The 19,977-nt window shown below is 53.3% G+C and overlaps 2 protein-coding genes across 2 annotated transcripts in view; both read left to right on the top strand.

Moving 5' to 3' along the window:
• The first annotated feature begins 153 nt into the window (after window positions 1-153).
• TULP1 (TUB like protein 1) lies at window positions 154-10,542 on the top strand. Its single transcript, XM_036768844.1, has 13 exons — window positions 154-200; window positions 378-429; window positions 911-1,010; window positions 2,480-2,620; window positions 3,868-3,981; window positions 4,086-4,202; window positions 4,543-4,643; window positions 5,970-6,140; window positions 6,425-6,537; window positions 7,297-7,405; window positions 7,598-7,696; window positions 8,639-8,810; window positions 10,409-10,542. The coding sequence occupies exons 1-13, from the start codon at window positions 154-156 to the stop codon at window positions 10,540-10,542; spliced, it is 1,470 nt and encodes a 489-aa protein (XP_036624739.1).
• Window positions 10,543-12,363: 1,821 nt separating this feature from the next.
• TEAD3 (TEA domain transcription factor 3) overlaps window positions 12,364-19,977 on the top strand; it is a 33,375-nt gene continuing 25,761 nt past the window's right edge. The window contains exon 1 of the mRNA XM_036768714.1: window positions 12,364-12,471. The gene's annotated coding sequence lies outside the window, so the exon portion shown is untranslated. The remainder of the gene's footprint in view (window positions 12,472-19,977) is intronic.

Raw genomic sequence — 19,977 nt, 5'->3', positions numbered from 1 at the left:
TCCCTCCCCCATCCTCCAACACATCTCCAGCTGTCCTGAGCCCCAGAGTCACAAGGGATGAGCTGTAGAGATTAGCCAACCAAGCACTAGTCTCCACACACAGCCCTGGAAACCCGAAAAGGCAACGCGGGGAAGGGGAGCTGGGTCCCCAACATGCCTCTGGAGGACAATACCCTCCGAGAAGTCTGGGCCTCTGAAAGGTCAGTCGTACCTCCTAATACTATTCACCCTCACCTTGCCTGAGCTCCTAGCTCTGGGAGTTCCAGGACCCCCCCCACCCCGATCCCTTGAGAGGGAGAGGAGGATCCTGACTCGGAGGTGTTAGAGGGGCCAAGAGGGGGCTGGCTGGACACTGACTTTCCTCCTTCAAACCCCAGTGAGCTGGAGGAGGAATCCGCAATCCCTGAGCTGGAGACGCGCCCCAAACAGGTAGCCAGCCCCGCTAACCTCCCCCGATCTTGGTGAGATCAGGCGTAAACGAGTTCGCTCCCACTGCCAGCTTATGCCCCATTAGGGCGTGTGTCCCTGTGAGTGGCTTCCCCGAGGGTGGGTCTCAGGGGTCAGGGGGTGAGGTGTGCTCATGTCCTGGGGAGTGCTGGGAAGTGTCTAGTGGATGGACGCGTCTGGGGATATGGGGCAAATCGGGGGTGGGTTTGGGGGCGCGGGGGGGTACGTATTCCTGGGCCTTCCCCAGGGTCACCGTAGGCATGAAAAGGAGGGTACCCACGCCTTCTTTCCTTGCCCCGCCCCTCCCCAATAATCCGGGTTATTTCTAGCCGCTGCTAAAACCGATTAGCCTCAGTAGGCTGACCCCTCCGGGCCCCGAGGGCAGCCCCTCCCGCCCGCCAATACCACCCCCCACCCCACTTGTTGACCGCCCGCCCCCCTGCACCCCACCCCCGTCCCGCAGCGTCTCGCCGCAGGGCAGAAGCCAAAGAAGAAGCGGCCTGAACCCCAGGAGTGCCCCAGCCCGGCCGGAGCCAAACCCCGGAGAGGCGCAGCCGCAGGGCGTGGGGACGAGCGGGGGGCGCCGCCGCAGGGTGAGGGGAGAGGGGATCGAGGGCTGGGGGGGCACCCCATGGGAGGACTGGGGGAGTACCCCCTACTCCGCCTCTCGATGACTGCCCCCAGGCCGGGGAGCGGGGAGCTGGACGCTGGGTAGGGGGTGGGGGGGTGGAAGCGTCTGCCGGACGCCTGGGTCCCTGGCCCTGACCGAGACGCCTCTGCCCAGCCGGGAAGAAGGGGCGGCGGCGGGATGAGCCGCTCGGGACCCCTGACGAACCGAACCCTTACTCCAAGTTCATCCGTGACCCCGAGAGGAAGAAGCCAAGCCCCGGGGAGACATTCCTCGTAGCCCGGGCCCCAAACGTGCAGGAGGGTGAGAGACTGAATGAAGCCCCTGAAGATGATGGAAGGAGGTAGCTGGGGGCACGAAGAGAAAGGAAAGTGGGGCTGAGAAATGTTAACAGAAGACGGAGAGACTGAGGAGGGGTAGAAAAGAGACAGAGAGACATGGGGCAGAGAGATATGGGGAGAGACAGAGACAAATAGAGGACAGGAAAAGACAGAGAAGGGACAGAGAAAGACAGAGAGATATGGGGGAGACACAAAGAAACAGGCAGAGACAGAGAGAAATAGAGAGATGGAGAGGGGTAGAAAGAAAAAGAGAGACAGAGACATGGAAAAAAGACTGACAGAGAGAGACAGAAATAGAGAGAGATGGGGAAAGAGACAGAGACAAACAGAGAGATGAGAAGGAAGGAGAGAGAAAGAGACAGAGACACAGAAAGAGACAGAGAGACAGAAATAAAGAGAGGTGGGGGAGAGAGAGAAGAGATGAAAGAGAGAGGAGATAAAGCACAAATGAAGAGAAAACAGATTGAGACAGGAGGAGAGAGAGACAAGGAAGGAAAGCTGTAGAGACAAAAAAAAAGATAAAAAAATGAAAGGGGACAGATAGACAAGAGATGGAAGGAAAGAAAAATATACAAAAAGAAAAAGCAAATAGAAATATGGAGAAGTGAGAGAGAAGACAAAGACAGAAAAGGAACAGAGACAGCAAATAGAGAAGAGGAGAGGCGAGACAGGCAGGCACAGAGACATACAGCAGAAGAGGAAAAGCATAGCATTTTAGAACTAAAAAGGACCTTAGAAATCAAGACAGACGTGAAGTAATAGAAGGATGCTTCCCCTAGAAAGTACCTTCCCCCAAGACACACATAGAGTCACATAATCGTGGAAAAACATACACTCCTGTCTCTGACCTCAGGTTGGGCTCTGAGAACTGCTAGAAAGGAAATGAGAAACACTGTCCCTCCTTTCTGGGAGTTCTACCCTAGTCCCTCACCAAGTCCCAGGGTCTTGGTTCTCTTCCGATTCCCTTTCCCCAGACTCTTTCCATCCTGGGTCCCATTCCCCCAGAACAGATTAGTTAGGGAAGGAACAGCCCACATGATGAGGTTGTGTCCGTTCCTAGAAGAAGAGGAAGAAGAAGAGGACGATGAGGAGGAAGAGCAGGAAGAGAAAAAGAAAGAGAAAGTCTCTCTTTTAAAACCTTCAAAGAAAGTCCTCAAAGGGAAAGCATATGGAGACACAAAGGGAAAAGAGACCCAGCCCCAAGGTGAGGAGGAAGAAATTTAAGATGAGGTAAGAATGCATAGAAGGAAAACAGAGTCTGTAGGATAGAAGGAATAGGAAGAAGGGATAAAGAATAAAGAGAAAGTCAGCCAAATCAATCGATCTATGAATTCAGAACAAACACCATGGGTAAAATTGTACAGTAAGCACGGTGAGGATCCAGAGAGACATATGGCGCAGTACCTGCCCCTGGAGATTCAGTCTAGTTGGGGAGACAGTCTAGATGTAGGCACATTTTAAAACATAGAATACAAGTGGGTCACCTGGAACTTCCTATATCAGCCTGGCAAAAATATGGTCAAAACCAAACAAAGAAAAACTATACAGGTGGAAGTCAGTCAGTACATGGTAAAAAACCAATGATGGTAAGGAGTTCAAAGACCAGATTTGAATTTGGAGACACAGGACCTGGGTTTAAATCCTAGCTCTGCCACACCCTACTTGGGGTTACTTGGAGCAAGTCACTTAACATCACTGGCCCCCAATTTCCTCACCTATAAAGAGAAACATTTGGACTTCCAGATGACTTCAAAGGCTCCTTCCAGTTCTAAATCTCTGATCTTATGGTCCTTCCCAGTATGTGTACCTAGAGAAGGTGAGGTAAGAGCTAAGATTTGTGACCCCATGGACTTGGCAAAGATATTGGAGTAGTTTGCCATTTCCTTCTCAGTGTGTCTCCATTTTACAGATAACGAACTGAGGCAAATGGGGTTAAGTGACTTGCTCAGGGTCACGCAGCTAGTAAGTGTCTGAGACCAAATTTGAACTCAGGTCTTCCTGATTCCAGGCAAGCTGACCCTAAGGAGAGGTAGTATAGTATAATGCAAAATGTGCTGGACTCAAAAATCAGCAAACTGAGGTTCTTTGCTCAAAGGCACACATGCAGTAAGCACCAGATTAGGATTTGAACCCAGGTCCTGTGACTTAGATTGTCAGTTGATTACCCTATGGCTCCGTTCTGTATCCCCTTGAATTTCCAGACCAAAACGTTGTTCTCTACTAGTCACCATTCAGTACATAAGTTGTCTCCCCCATTAGAGTATAAACTCTTCGAGGGAGGGATACCATTTCTTGTATTGGTATCCTTGCATTGCACTGTATCATGGTGGCCGTGATCCTTGACCTCTACGGGTTTGTAATCTCATTGGCACTGGAGGATGGGATGACAGGATATGGAGGGGACATCAGAAACCCTTAGTCCCTTTCTTTTCTACTACCCACAATCCCTAGGAGATCAGGGAAGCCCTGCTGTCCCCCAGAAAGCTGTCCGAAATAAGAAGAAGGAAGCAGCAGAAGGAGCTTCATTTGGGGAGGAGTCCAAGATAAGAAAGGGCAAGAAGAAAGGTGAGACCTGCCCACCCTCTCACCCATAAGGCCAGAGTACTGGGAGTCGGGGAAGAGAGTTATGCTTCTTCCATTTTGATGATCTCCCCTCTCCCCGATCCTAGGATCTGGTGAGGCTGCAAAGGACTCCACTGGGACACCTACTGGAAACAGAAAGATGCCAGCATCTATGTTCCAGGCTGGAGGAGGTGGCCCCACGGAAAAACCATTGAAGAAGAAAGGTGAGGACCACCCCTCAGTGCCACGCAGGTTTTCCTGATTACCTCCATCTTACTCCACTCCAGTAAGGCTTAGGGTACCAAAATCAGTGGGTCAGATACATCTGGGGTGAAAGGCAGAAGAGTCAAGTCCTGCTGCTGGTGTGGTGGTGGGGTGGTGGTGAGAACAATATCTATGGTTTCCCCAACAGCCTGATCAGGTCTGAGCACCAGAATGTCCTGGGGAAAATCAGAACTGCCTCCCTCCCTTCTTCCCCAAGTAATTCCACAGGTGGACTCCACTACCTTGGGGTGGGAATGGGGCACCCAGGGAGAACTTCATCACCTTCTATCCCATCCCCAGCCTCCCCCAAAGTCCCAGAAGCTGAGAGTGAGGAGGAAGAGGCAACAACCAAGAACAGCAATCGAAAGGGAAAAGGGAAAGGAAAAGGGAAGGTCCCAAAGGTAGGATCCCTAGGGGACTAGATGAAAGGCCTCCTCAGAGGGCAGAGTATCTGGGGCAGGGATAGAATTTTAGGGGAGTTTCGGGAGAGTGAATTTTCTCAAGCTCCCGTGGGAGGGGACAGGGTCTTTCCCATTTCAGAGTGGGACATAACCAAATGTAGGACAGACCAGCCCAGTGCCTGGTGCTACCTGGTCTCTCAGCCCTGCCCTCTGAGGTCCAATGGGGCCAAAGTTCCCCCCACTCACACCCACACACAAATACTTTTCATACTTGGACACATTCACACTCAGGCACGTTCATACTCAGATACAAAAGCGTGTTCACATAGAGATGAATACATGTGCTATACATACAGATAGGTACACATGTGTACATAGAATAAATGAAAAAGGGGTTTTTATTATATTTATTAACTGCTTACTATATATGAGAGGCAGACTAGCACAGTGGCTAGAGAGCCAGCCTTGGAACCAAGAAGGCCTGGGTTCAGGTCCCACATGCTCCATACCATCTGGGTGACCCTGGGCCAGTCACAACCTCTCAGTGCCCTAGACAAACCCTCTACGTTGCAGAGAAGGTGCCAGCCTGCATTGTCAGAGGAAGTTTTCTCACCTGGAACTTCCCTATACCAACAAAACCACAAGCCCCGTCCTGATCCCTTACTGGTGCCAGGCACTGTGCTAAGGATACAAAGAAGAGACACTACCCCTGCCCTCAAGAAGCTTACACTTGAAGAGGGGAAGATAACATAGGTACTGAATGGTGGTTAGCAGTGAACACTGTTTTGGTCTGGAAATTCAAAGGGATGTAGAATGGAACCATAGGCATTTCCGGAATTATTCCAGAGAAGTATGCTTATGCACACACACATAGGCATATGTGGGCATTTTTTGTACATACAGACATTTGCATGTGAAGACGTTCACTAATAGACACAGTTACACATGTTCTTACAGACACACATGTTCTCATGCATATATAACAAAGTTTGCGGAAATGGTTTTTTAAAAGGAAAATTTTAAATCCATCGTTCAGTCCCTAACACAAGCTTCTAAGATGCAGGAATTGGGGGGAAATTTTTTTCATTTCTCGTGGAGGCCCAGGAAGAGGGGATGTGCTTGAAGGGAGACTCAGACCCAGCATAGCTGGTTCCTCCAGTTTCTATTTTCCAGATATAAAGACAGCCCCCCCACCCCCTCCCCCGCCACCGAGAGCTGTGGGCAAGGAACTTAGGGTAGGGGACACCTGGGATTTTGGAAATCCTGGACCAGAATCTTGAATGAATTGGGGTCTCCTGATACTCCTTCTGCCCTTCCCCCATCCAGAAGGAGGAGAGGCCCCCATCACCCCCCATTGAGGTGGATGACCCCAAGGAGTTTGTGCTGCGCCCAGCACCACAGGGTAGGACTGTGCGGTGCCGGGTTACCCGTGACAAGAAGGGAATGGACCGAGGATTGTACCCCTCCTACTACCTGCACCTGGACAGTGACCGGAAGGTGAGCAGTAGGTGCAGGAAAGGAAGGGAAGGAATGGGTAGAGGCTTGGGTGGTATGGGAAAGGAGAGATTGGGAGGTGATGGAGAGGGCTAAGAGCTGGGCCAGGGACACATAGGTCAAGGATGGGCATGAGAAACCCTACAGGTCAGGGGCACTACAGGTGAGGGGTTGAGACTCCCTCTCTTCCCCTTCCTATTCCTTGTCTGCTCCTTCCCAGATTCTGAACCTCTTCCCCACACAGACCCCTTATCTCTCTTTCCCCCTACCCCCCTTTCCTATCCCAGGTATTCCTCCTAGCTGGCCGAAAAAGGAAACGCAGCAAGACGGCCAATTATCTCATCTCTGTTGACCCTACTGACCTGTCCCGGGCAGGGGAAGACTTCATTGGCAAGCTCAGGTGTGTGTACATAGGGGGCAGTATAGTATAATGGAAGAGCCCTGGACTTGGAAGTCAGAAGACTTGGTCCCCAGTTCTGGCTCTGACTGGGTGTATGACCTTGGGCAAGTCACTTCCCTTATCTATAAAAGGACAGGTTGGACTGGATGATCTCCAAGGTCCTTTGTAGCTTTGTTATTCTGTTCTGTGAGTCCTGAGCAGTTGGGCAACCTGGCTGGGCAGGGCAAAGGGTGGGGAAGGTGACTTAGGCCAGGGTCAGGAACAGGGAGGAGCAAGCTGGGCCCCTTGGACAGACCTTTAAAGGAATTCACATACCCTCTTCCCAAAACCATGGGGGAGGAAGGAGAGCCCTGAGGCAAAGGGGCCAAGGAACCTTCTATATTCTCCAATCAGCAATGTCTCCATTGTGGCCTACAGTTTATATAACCCGTATTCTCCTTTGCTCCTCAATATGACGAGTCAGAGATATTTCCCTCAGTTAACTAGTTCTGGAGACCCCCATGTCCTTTCCTCAATTAACTAGAAATAGGGACCCCTCTTCCTGCTCTCCGATCTAGAGACCATCTGGTGGCACTAAGTAATGGTGAGAAGGGACAGTAAAGAAGAGGAAAATAAAGACCACCACATATCCCCTACACCCCTTCACCTGCCAGTCTTCCAACCCGTTCCCTGGACTTGGCCTTCCACAGACACACACACACACCTTTACCACTACCCAGATTCCCCTGCCCCATCTCAAGCTCTGCCTCCTGGCTGTAGGTCTAACCTTATAGGGTCTCGATTCACTGTGTTTGACAATGGAAAGAATCCCCATCATGGAGGGGCAGATGTGGGGACCTACCGACAAGAACTGGCAGCTATCATCTATGTAAGGACCGTGTTTCTTTTCTAGGCCCTCAGCCTATTTGGCTCCCAGCGTTCAGCTCCCCTCAGTCCTCCATCCTAGGGTTTCCTATAGCTACCCTCCTAGTCCTAGCTCCCTACTCCCAAGGACCCCACTTCCCCTACTTCCCATCCCAGGCCCACTTAGGGGCCAGACTGACTGGAATCTCCAACCTAGGAGACCAACGTTCTGGGCTTCCGGGGGCCACGTCGAATGACGGTCGTTATCCCAGGGATGAGCTCAGAAAATGAGAGGATCCCAATCCGGCCTCGAAATGTGAGCTATGTCTACCCTCTGTCCCCTGTCCTAGCTATTCCTGCCCTACAGATGACCCTAAGGGAGGGGAGGGCTGCCCTCTGCACCTGACCTAATATTTTTAAACCCTCTGCTCCTTCACACTAACCCTCAGGCAACCACATGAACTCCCAAATTCATATTTACCTGGTTAGACTAAAAGCAGAATTCAATAAAAACAAGCACAGGTTTAGGGTTACGTTTATAAACTTATTCAGAATAAAATCAATAGCTATTTGAGCGTCTACAATGTGCAAAGATCCCTGCCAGGAGCTGTTTACATGATGCAGAATAATAAATTAGATTGTTTTTTGTTGTTGGGCCAGTGTAGCCTAGTGTTGACAAAGCCTCCTCCCGCAGGCACCCTTAGGAGAACACAGGGACATGGCGCACAGAGAAGGAAACCGAGACCCACAAAGGGAAAATGTTTCCACAAGCATAGAGAGACAGGCTCACAGAATCATACACAAACGCACTCACCAGAGATAGCATCTCCACAAGGACACTAGGTGTTTGTCTTTATCGACACACATTCACATAAACATGTAAGCGGGCCCAGGAGCCTTCCATGAAGTGGAATCAGCAGAAGGATTCGAAAACTGCATGACCTCAGAGGTAGTGCAGTACAGTAGAATAAACACTGGATGTGGGATCCAAGGAAGCTGGGTTCAAATCTTGACTCTTCCACTTCCTCTCAGTGTGACCTTGTCTCAAATCACTTCTTTCTGGGCCTCAGTTTCCCCATCCCTAAAATGAAGACTAGAATCACCAGATAATTTCTAAAGCCCTTTGCAGCTCTAAATCCTATGATACCAGTCCCCTTTCCCCGAATCTTCCTCCCATGCTCCCTAGGCGACCCTAATGATTGGCCCCGTGAATTGCCCTCTCTTTTTGATGTTCCCCCAAATATCTCATTGCCTCCAGGCTAGTGATGGGCTTCTGGTGCGCTGGCAGAACAAAACGATGGAAAATCTGATAGAGCTACACAACAAGACACCCATCTGGAATGAAGAGAGTGGCTCCTACACCCTCAATTTCCAAGGACGGGTCACCCAGGCCTCTGTCAAGAACTTCCAGATTATACATTTGGATGACCGTGAGTGCTTTACAATGAGGGGCTTCCAACCAGACTGACCCTAACCCTTCTCTTCCTTTCCTCCTCATCTTCCACCTACCCACCCCCACTGGGAACTAAGGGGAGGATCAGCGACTGAGGGGTGGCGTCTGACTCTTTGGGACCCCATTTGGAGGTTTTCTTGGCGGAGACACTGGAGTGGGCTGCCATTTCCTTCTCCAGCTCATTTTACAGATGAGGAAACTGAGGCAAACAGGGTCAAATGAGTTGCCCAGCCAGTAAGTGTCTGAGGCTAGATTTGAACTCAACGAAGATGAGTCTTCCTGATTCACTGTGCCACAAGCACAGCAACTAGTCGAGAAGCATTTTGTGTGTCATGGGAAGAGTTCTGAGTTTGGGTTCAAATCCTGGCTCTGCCACTTAGAACCTGTGTGATCTTGGCTGTCACAATCTCTCTGGGCCTGAGGTTTAGATCCTGTGTCTTACTCAGAGGCCTAGTCCCCCTCCTATCCCGCCCTTGTCCGCCTTTTCCCCAAGACTCCACACTGTCCGCTGTGGCTTTTTCTGTGCACGACGGTCCTTTCACACATCTGCGAGAAGGGTCTTTTTTGAGGGCCTCCTGCATGCCCAATATAGTAGGTCATACAAAAGAAACAGTGGTTTCTTAACAAATACCTTTGTTCGATGAATGAATCAAGTGGAGGACACCACTCTTGCCCTCAAGAAGCTTATGGCCTAGTTGGGGAACGGCAATTTAAAGCAATAAAAATACTGAACAGTGCTATCTATGGGGATATGGGCAGGGAGGGGGTGGAGGCTCTTCCCATTGGGATAGGAATGTCTAGTGGGCACACAGGGGTATTTTTGGGTAGAGCTCCAGGTTCCTGATGCCTGGAAAACACAGAGCACAGCTCCCTCTCCCCCACCCCCATTGAGAAGTCCCCACTGTCACCTGTCTGAAGGCCTTGGGAAGCTGGTAAGCAGATCAGGTTTCAGCTAGAGCAGGGTCTGCTGTGTTTGGGGGTATTTTTAGCAGCTTCCTGTCCCCCTGGATGCTGGGGGTGGATGGGGGGGTGCTTCGCCTAGGGGATGAGACATGGGGGCACAGGACAGATGAAGATATTTTAAGAGTGGGGGATGGAGGCCTAGGATAGGGAAAACAGGACTGAGCTAAAAGATCTTAGATCTGCAAGAGGAGATGAGACTGTTGGGGGTGGGGAAAGTGGAACTGAAGTGCAGTGTGTAGTTGAGCTAAAAGTACTTAGGCTATGGAAAGGTGGGGGGGGGGACATGACAAGGCTGAAGCTCTGGGGATGGGATCAGTGACAGGAAGAAGCCTTTGGTGAGTGGGTTGGGAAGTCCAGGGCTGTGGCTAGAATAAGATCCTTCGGGATTGGGGGGTCCTGGATCTGAGGATGGAGAGGGCAAACCAGGGATAGCCCTGCCCTAATAGTTGAAGCTTCAGTGAATCTATTGTGTCTTTCTCAAGCCAAGGGACAGAGGGTGGGGGAGGGGTTAAGGAGAGGCCCCCTGAGATAACAATGCCAGGGCCAGGGTACCCTGACCCACACCTCTCTCTCTCTCTCTCTCTCTCTCTCTCTCTCTCTCTCTCTCTCTAGCTGACTATATTGTCCTGCAGTTTGGCCGGGTGTCAGAGGATGCATTCACTCTGGACTATCGATACCCACTTTGCGCCCTACAAGGCTTTGCTATAGCCCTCTCCAGCTTTGATGGGAAGCTGGCCTGCGAGTGACCTCTACCTTGTCCCCACTGCTCCAAGACTCCATGCCCTATATGGAAGAGGACTCCAGCAGACACTGTGATCCTGAGGTTCCCTCATCCTGGAGTTCTGATACTGTAAACTCAAACCCCAAAGGTTCCTCCACCCCAGAGACTCCCAACCTATTTTTAATGGTCCTTGCCAAAGGGACCCTCAGAGAAGTGACCCCTCTGCTCCAGGAGCCCTGATGTGAGTTCCACTCCCTTAATGATCCTTGACCCTGCTTCCAAAGCTACTGATTCTAATTCCTTGAGGGCCAGTCCCAAGAGTCTCCCTCCCCCCCATGCTGCCAGCTCTTGGCTGAGACAAGGGGAGGAACTTAGACAGCTGGGAGGAGAGGAGGAACATCTGGACTCAAGTTGGCGCTGCACATCTGGATGTGGTGCTCTCCTTCTCCCTAGCGTGCCCCCCCCATCCTCCCTTCCAGTTACTTCCTGTCCGGGAGCAGTTTGGGGTTGTATATTTTTAAACCACCCTCCCCTTTTTCTCCTCCCCCCCCCCACCTCGAGCTGCACTGGGGCTCTGAACTGGGGCTCCCTGGGGCAAAGCTGAGGAGGCTGACTTGCAGAGGATGTGCAAATAAAGCAATTTTCCTGGCGGTGAGCAGAACGCTCACTGAGCGAGGGTGCAAGGCGACTGCGAACGGAAAGAGGATTGTTGGGGGCGGGGGTCGCAGTGAAAGGGGTATAAGTAGGGGAAGCTGAGAACGAGGACCCGACCTCGTTGTGGGATCCTAAGGGAGCAACTCCGGACCCGCAGGAAGCTCTGAGGAGCTCCTTCTCTCTAGCCTCATCCCCCCGGGAACATTAACGGAAGTGTGCCCGCGCACACTCTCTCCCTGGAGTTGGTAGTGGCTCCCACTTGGCGGAGCTGCGGAAAAAGAAGGGGCGCTGGAAGAGCCGGAGGGAAAGGGGGAAATGGGAAATTCGAGAAACCAGCCACTCGGGGAGAACCAGACAGACCGGGCCCGGGGCGAGGCTGGAGTGGCCGCCAGGGCGGGGCGGAGGGCGCGGGACCTGAACTGCCGGGTCCCAGGCTGGAGGCGGGGGTCGCCCGAGCTTCCGGGGGAGGGAGGACCCAGTGGACCTGGGATACACGGCTCCGGGAGGGGGGAACATGGGGAGAGAGAAGTCACTGCTTTCCCATCAAACGCACCCAAGCATCGGAGCCCCTTGGTGCGGGGAGCCTGGGTGCCACCGCGAGCCCCGAGGATCCCGGGTCCCTCCCTTTGAATCTCCGCTGCTGATGCGTCGTTGGCCAGCCCCCGCCTCCCGGTGCTGGAAGGACTCCGGGCCAGAGACCACGCCCTCGGAGCGAGAGGCCACGCCCAACCCAAAGGCCACGCCCCCACCTTGAGCCCCAATGCCTGGAGAGGGCGCTGGCGAGAGTGAGGCAGAAAGCCGACGGAGGGGTATTTACCCCAGCCCCCGAGACGGAGGCGAAGGCTCCTGGCGGGGTCCTCCAAGGGGTGCCTGGGAGGGAGGACGCGGGAAGGCTTGGGAGCGGAGGTGCGAGCTGGAAGTCGGGGCCGGCGAGGGGGGGAGGGGGCGGCTGCCCGGCCCCCCGACGGGGGTGGGTCCCGCTCACTGCCCGCCCCTTCCTCGCCTCTCTCTGCCCCGCCCCCTTCTCCTCCGCCCCCCACCCTCCCTCTCCACTGCTCCCGCCCCCCCGCTCGGTGCCCGCAGCACAAACTTTCCGCCCCGATCGCTCCCTCCTCCGCGCCCGGCGCCTCCCGCTCCAGCCCGGCTCATTCCGCACATTCCTGCCAACCCCCTCCCCACGGCCCCCCGGACGCCCCCTCCCCATCTGTCCTGTCCCAGAAGCCCCCCGACCCTTCCGGAGCCCTTGGCCCGCCGAAGCGGGGCCCCCGACCGGAGCCCCCCTCCCCGGAGCTCGGCCCAGGTAAGCGGGGACCGGGCTGGGAAAGAGGCCCAGGGAGGGGAGGGGGGCTGGGGAAGAAGTCTCCCCATTGTCCCGCCCTGAACTCCAGCGGGGTCGGGGGGAAGTTTATAGGGGAAGGGGGGGTCCTCTTCGGGAAGCCCCGCCTCCCGGTCGTTGCCCATCGCCCCCCCTGCCAGCGGCCAGGGCACCCCTGGAAGTCGGGGGAGGGCGGGAGCCGCCGTTTGGGGGTCCCTCTGTGCCGGGGTCAGCGTCCGCACGCTGGCGCCCTGGGGGGCGGGCCGGGGAGCCCTCTCCCAACCCTGGCGCCTTTTCTCTGTGGGCCCGAGCCGAGGCTCCGGGGCCCAGGCTCGAGCTCTGGGTCCTCCGGGCCCTGGCGCCCTTTGGACTCCCGAGCCTGGAGAGCCCGGGCCCAGCCCCACACAAGGCCTCCAGCCCCGGGCCCTCGGGCCTTATGCTGGGCCGAGCCGGGGCAGCCACGATCGGGAGGGTAGGGGAGTGAGGGGTGCGCGTGCCCTCCGGTAGTCCCGTCGGGCCAGCCCTGTGCTCTGGGTGCGAGGCCGAACTGTTGGTGAGTTCCCACGGGATCCCTGCTTTCCTCTGTGTGGACACTCTACAGAGTGGGGCGTGAGCTCCCCTTGCTCCCAGTGCAGGACGTGGGGGGCAGTGAGCGTGGTGGGCCTGGGATTCTCCTTCCCCCTGTGTGTACAACCCCTTCAATGCACGCACCATGTGCCTTATTGGGGTGGGGGGAGATGGTGTGCCTTTGTCTGTCATTCCCCCCCTCCCCCTGGGCTGGGAAGTATGGGGGAAGAGGAGCTGTCCTATACATGGACTTCTAGCTGTGTGTGTGTGTGTGTGTGTGTGTGTGTGTGTGTGTGTGTGTGTGTAGGGGAGAGAAGTTGTCAGGGGAGATTCTCTTCTCCTGGCTCCCATGGCAGACCCTCTGGGGTTTTCAGAAGGAGTACATTGGGGAGGGGGGTGGGATCAGGAGGCTTGGGGTGGGGAGTGGGAAAGCTGGGAGTATGGGAGTGCATTATGGAGGGGCGTCAGACACACTTCATGTCTATGTGTTTCTCTTCTCTCCACTTTCTGGTAGAGGCAGAGCCAGGTCAGGCCTGGGCTTGTAGCCTTGGAGAGTAGGGGGTGGTAGAGATGGAGGTGGACAGCAGCACTCAGAGGGGCTGGCTGAGGTGGCTTGTGTGCCTGTCTCCTGTGGCCCAGTTATGCTGTACACAGTTGCTCGTCCTCCACCCCTAAACTGGGACTTGTGTGTGCTGGGGGACACCACAGGCCAGGGACCTATGACCCAATGCCTAGCTAAAAGTAGGAGTGCCTGGGTTCTGGCCTAGTCTCTGGCCTACTCTGGACAAGATAAGGTGCCCTGCTAAGATATTGGGGGGCATAGTTGAATTCCTTCACTTCGTGACATCCCATTCCAAGAGGATGAAAGTTGTGGATGGACCTTGTATGCTCCTTCTCTTGAAAGGAAGTGAGAAACTCCCTCTCTTCCCCCTTCCTCCTCAATGAAAGTAGAGGGTGGGTGGGAGGAAGATCAATGCCTTTTCAATAGCCATCCACCCAGCCTTTGTTCCTTCTGTGTTGGGCAGTGGGGGGCCACAGGTCTCTGCTCTTCCCTGCTGCCAGGGACCAAACTGCCCCCACCAACATGAGTATATATACCAGGTAGGGGCCCTTAAAACCCTCTAACTCAGTCAGGCCTTCCCGCACCCACCCGCCTCCCATCCTCTGAGAGAGAAGAACAATTAATGCTAATGGAGAAGTGCATAGAAGCCAAACTGGTGTGGAGTTAGACAGGCATTCCAGGGGTCTTGTGGACCCCCTTAGAAAGTTGAGGAGGGTGGGCAGAGAGGAGCAGATAGAGCCCAGGCAGTCTGAAGACTCTGAAGGGCCAGACCCAAACCAGATGAGAAAGGCAAAATACAAAGGAGACATCTACCCAGTTGGGTACTTTGAAGGCAGGGAAGGGAGACTGTCATTGTGATTGGGTGGGAAACCCGAATGGGAGTCCAGGCCCAGTACATTCTCATCCTAGCTCCACCAATACTTCATTCTGTGACCTTGAGCGAGGCATTAACCATCACTGGACTGAGTTTCCTTATCTATAAAATAAGGAGTCTGGACTAGATAATCTAAAAGGCTTTTCCAGCTCTTTCATTTTATGAATCTTAGACCTAAAGTCCTAGTCATAGTCCCCATCTTGTCTTCCCCGGCCTTCCCCATGGGCCCTTGGCAGCCACTGGGGGTCCCGCAGAGAGAATAGGGAGAGACATAATTAGAGGAAGATGGGGTAAGAAATAAGAGTATGAATAAGGAGTAACTACATAGCAAGGAGTAACCTGAGGGGAGTTGGGGACAGCAGTGTGCTGGGTGGGGGCCACAGAGGGACAAAGAAACCGTAAGAGGGTTGAGAAGAGAGTGAAGCAGGTTGAAGAGAGTGGAACTGGTTGGAGAGATGCTGTCTCAAAGGAACTCCCTTTGGAGTGTTTGCTCCTCACATCCCCAAATACTGGTTAAGCACCTACCATCTACAAATGCCCTCAAGAAGTTTACACTCTCTTGTGCTTCTTTCTAAGGCTCTAGGGATAGAGGCAGTTAGGTGGTGTAGTGGTTATCGCACTAGACCTGGAGTCCAGAAGACCTGCATTCAACTCAACTTCAAATACTCACTAGCTTTGTGACCCTGGGCAAGTCACTTAACATCTGTCTGCCTCAGTTTCCTCGTCTCTAAAATGAGGTTAATTATAGCATCTGCCTTCCAGAGCTGTTAGGAGGATGAAGTGAGAAAATATTTGTGAAGTGCTTTGCAAATGTTAAAGTGCTGTGTAAGTGACAGCTATTGTTGTGTGCCCAGACAATTGGCAGGGCCAAGGTGGGCAGTCCAGAGGCAGGTTCAGACCTTTGGATCATCCCTTGAACCTCCTCCACCCAGGCACATTGAGCACATACTTCACAACCAGAGACCCAGGGGAAAGGGGAAAGTTGAGAGATCAAAATGTATTAAGTTGGCACCCAAAAGAAAGGTGCTTCTGAGAAGGCCCTCACCTCCCTCAGGGAGGAGGCAAAGAGGAGGCTGGTAAGATCCTGAGCTAGGGGTGTGAGGTGGGCAGAGGAGGGACCTGGGGCCAAAGCAGAGTACATCCTGGGAGCCATAAAGGAAGAAAATAGGGAAGGTAAACTAGGTCCTGAGGTTGCTTTACAAATGCCTTGCGTTGAAAATAGGTGTTGAGAGCCTTTGGGAGACTTTCTTACCTAAATTCAGAAGTTGCAGAAAATAGAATGTTCAAGATTCTGATACCCACCCTCCCCATACCCGCCCTCAGTCAGTGCCCATGGAAATCAGAGGCCCCGTGGTGTCATGGATAGTATCTGACTTAGAGGCAAGAAGCCCAGGTTAAACCCATTTCTGACACCATTTTTAAACTGTATGGCCATAGGTGCAAGTCGTTTAACCTCTCTGAGGCTCGCTTTCCCTGCGTGTAAAACTGGGGTGGGGGGACACCTAGAAGAGGTCCCTTCCAATGCCAGATCTGTAATCATATGTGGTTCTCTGACCAGAGCTCTTCGGAAATCAGGTCTTTCCACTGCCCGGTCTCCCTTGCCCCCACCTCTCTGTCCCTCTCCAGAATATTCATGTTGCTGTCCAGCTGCTTTCATGCTCTTCTCTGGATGTGGCTACAGCCCCTTTAGATGATACCCAGTGGGAACTCGAGTGAGTGGAAGCTCCGTGTCCCACAGAAAGCAAAAGGCAAAAGACATCCTTCATCATTTTGGTTGCTTTTGAGTTCCAGTCCCCTTCCTCATTTTGGTGTGGTAGTAGGGAGAATGGAGTGTGTCCCACCCCCTTATCCCAATGGCCCAGGCCCCTGAGGTTTCCTGGAGCACTGATTGCTTCCTGCACTCCCTGCCAGGCCGGAAAAGACAGGAAGTGATAGGGGAACTGGTGAGAGAGAGACAGAGAGAGAGGAGAGAGAGACAGAGACAGAGAGAGACAAAGAGAGAGAGGAGAGAGAGACAGAGAGAAGAGACAGAGACAGAGAGGAGAGAGAGAGAGGAGAGAGAGACAGAGAGAAGAGACAGAGACAGAGAGGAGAGAGAGAGACAGAGAAAATGCTGTACGTGTGAGAGAGAAAATAAATGTAACGTGCCTATGTGTGTAAGAGAGAATACATGTGATATGTTGTGAGAGAAGAGGGACCATGTGGAGTGACTGAGGCAATGTATGTATTCGTGGCACTGTGTGGTGACTGTTTCTGAGCTAATATGTGACTATGACTGGCTTTATCTATGGGAGAGACTGAGACAAAGACAGGCAGAGAAAAAAATCTCTGTGTACGACTGGGGTGGCAGAGACACTATATGTGACTGTGAGATCGTGTGTGTGTGCGAAACCAACATCAAGTGGCAGAGATTTCTGGTGACTTTCTACAAGACAGTGAGTGACCGTAGGACTTTGCAGCTAGGAGGTACACTGTGACACGCCGTGGCCACATTTGTTTGTGTGTGCAGAACTGTGAAGGAGAGATACTATAGTAACAAACTGATGGAAGGAGACTGAGGGTGTGCTTGACATCCCACATGTTATAAGACTGAGAAGTTACGGAAGTGGCTCTTTATATTCGAGGGCAGGAGGAGAGAGGAGAAAGAGAGAAAAGAGAGGACAGACACAAACAAAAGAGATACACTGAGAGCAACGATACAGAAAGAGAGTTGACAGAAAACCAGGCAGGTGGGAAGAGCAAAGAGTCAAGCGGTAGGAAGACATACACGGAGAGACTGACAACTCTTTGCCCTGTGTGTATGATAAACTTAAGGAGTTTGAACAACACTGTGACTCTGAGTTCTGTGTGTTTGGGTGATAGAAAGGGAATTAACTAATGGTAGTATGTGTAAGCCTGTGAGAAAGCTGTCTGTTATCACATCGAGGAACTCAAGTGTGAACCTGAAGTCCCTATGACATCTGCAGGCCAGGGTTACATGTGAGATCACCAGGTGTGTGTTATCTAGCTGTCCCTTCTTCCCCCACCCCAGTCACCTGCTCCTCTCAGGCGCGACGCCAGGGGCTACCCAGGACAATCAGCCGAGCTTAGGGAACTGGGAAGTTCTGGTTAAGCTGTCCTGAGACAGTAAAAGTAGGGGCCTGGGGCAGCACCTAGGCTCCTTCCCTCTCCAAGCGACACAGACCAGGACTGAGGGGCTCCTACCTCCTAGACTCAGAATGTTAGAACTGACAAGACCCTTACAGGCCATGCAGTCCGACCCTTTCTTCCTCCTTCTGCCACACCCCCAGAACCCCACTTCCCACCCTGCTCCTTGCTCGTGGGCAGTTCGAATTGCTGCAGCACTAAAAGGCTGCCCTGCAAAAAGAAACCCCTGAGCAGACCCTAGCACATCTCCCTCTATGCCCCCTACCCTCTGCCTGTCCCCATCGCAGACTTCCTAGGAGAACCCCACTCCTATGAACCCAAAGGATCCTCTTTAACTGCTCCCAACCCCCATGCCCCTGTGCCCATGTGGAGAGAGTGAGGCTGCCCAACCCAAATTGGAAGCACATTAAGAGGAGGAGGAGGAGGGGAGGAGCCCCCTTTATCCCTCCCTCCCATCCCCACCCCACCCCCCCCCCACAGCCGCCACCACCACTAGCCTGCCTAGCCAGGCTCTCCAAATTGTTTCCTCCTGTAGAAGGCCCGACCCTGCTTCTCAAGGGCTATAACCCCTTACTCCCCACTAGTTGGGGGTGTGGTTGCTCAGGCTGAATCTCTCCAAGGGACTTCAGCTAAGGGGGAGCCAGGTGGGCCCCCCAGCTCAAGGCTGCAGTGTGGCCACGTCTGGGGAGGAGCTGGCTGGCAGCTGGGGAACAGCTGGCCCTCAAGTGGGGGTGGGGGTGGAGGTGGGGGTGGGGGAAGGGGTATGGGAGGGAAAGGCATTGGAGCAGCTGGCAGTGGATAATGGGATGGGGGGTGGGGAAGGCCCCAAAGTCCTGAGAGTATGTGCATCTCCCTCTCCTCTCCCTATCCCAGGCCCCTTAGCCAATCAGGTTGGGGAGGGGGGGGGAGTACAGTGCTCCTGGCCAACATGAAGCTTCTACTTCTCCCTGTGGATATAGGAAACATCTACTGATTCGTCCTTAATTTTTTCCACCAATTGCAATATCCAGGAGTTCCTTACCTGTGGCTCAACATGCCTCCTTCTGCATCCCACACTGCTCTACTCCCTGGTCTCCCCTAACATGGGATCTTACCCTGGACCAAAGCTAGACTCAGACTATGCTTGGGTGAGGACCCCTCCCACAGCTCAGAGAAGTAACCAGGCAGGGGGTGGTGCCCAGGGGGGTTGCTTCTCCAGAGTTCACCCTTCTTCTCACCAGGATAGCAACTTCCTGTAGCCAAAGAACATGTCAGGCCTCTCCCTGAGGGTGGGTAGTGAGGGAGAAGCTTTGGGTCCCTGGGAGATTCTGAACTCTGCAGAGCTGGGCTAGGCTGAAGATAGGATCCTAGATGGGCTAGGGGCTGTAGAGGGTGTGGGGGGGGAGAGCCCCAGGCATCCGGAGGCCTAGCCCCAGCTACATGGAGCAGTCCAGCCAGTTCTGCTGGTGCATCAGGCCCCAAGGGGATTGGGCAGGCAAGAGGCCCCTTATCTTCTCACCTGTCCTAAAGCCTGCTCAGGCACCTTTCCCTACCCTCCCCCCCTCCTAATCCCAAGGGAGGGCAGACCCCGAGGAAGATTGAGGACCTGGACAGAGGCAAGGGATGGGCTATATCTGTAGATAGGAGCTAAGGAGGGGGGTGGAGGGATCTAGATGACTACAGGAGAGGACAGAGACTGTCAGTAGCTAACTGGTAAAGGTTAGGTCCAGGGCCAGAGGAGATCGCCACGCCTTGCACATAGTAGGCACTCAGTAAACATTTGTGGATTAGGGACTGGAAAAACGAAAGTCAGTGAACTTGGTGGGGAATGGGAGGGGGATAGGTTTTTGCATTCAAGTCCTTGAAGAGTGAATATGGTTGTTAGGGAGAAGATGGATTGCCCATGGGGAATGAAGGACAGGGTCTGAGTCCTCCAGAAGCTTCGGATGGCATTTTTGGGGCTCTTCAGTTCTGCCTCCCTCACTCTAGCACTCCTCCCATTCCTTCCTTCTCTCTTTTTCCCTTTCTCTCTCTTCTTCATCCTCTCCCTACATTTTCCCTTCTCTTCCACTATCTTTTTTCTGTCTCTTCCTCTTTCTCTTCCTTAGGGTTTCTTTGTCTCTTCCCCTGGCTTTCACCCCATCATTTGTGCATTCTCTGTCTCTCTTCCCTTTTTGTCTCTCTGTCTGCCCTTCTCTGTTTTCTTTCTTCCCTAGCCTTCCTTTTCTATGTTTCTCCTCCCCCATCTTCTTTCCCTTCCTTTCTGTCTCTCATTTTTTTCCATTCTGTCTCTATGTGTATGTTCTGCTCTCTATCCCCCCCTTCCTTCCCTCCTTTCTTCTATCTCTCTTCTGCCCTTTCT

Source organism: Trichosurus vulpecula, chromosome 7 (assembly GCF_011100635.1).
Source record: "Trichosurus vulpecula isolate mTriVul1 chromosome 7, mTriVul1.pri, whole genome shotgun sequence".
NCBI classification, from domain to species: Eukaryota; Metazoa; Chordata; class Mammalia; order Diprotodontia; family Phalangeridae; genus Trichosurus; species Trichosurus vulpecula.
This window is presented reverse-complemented; position numbering and strand designations above follow the sequence as displayed.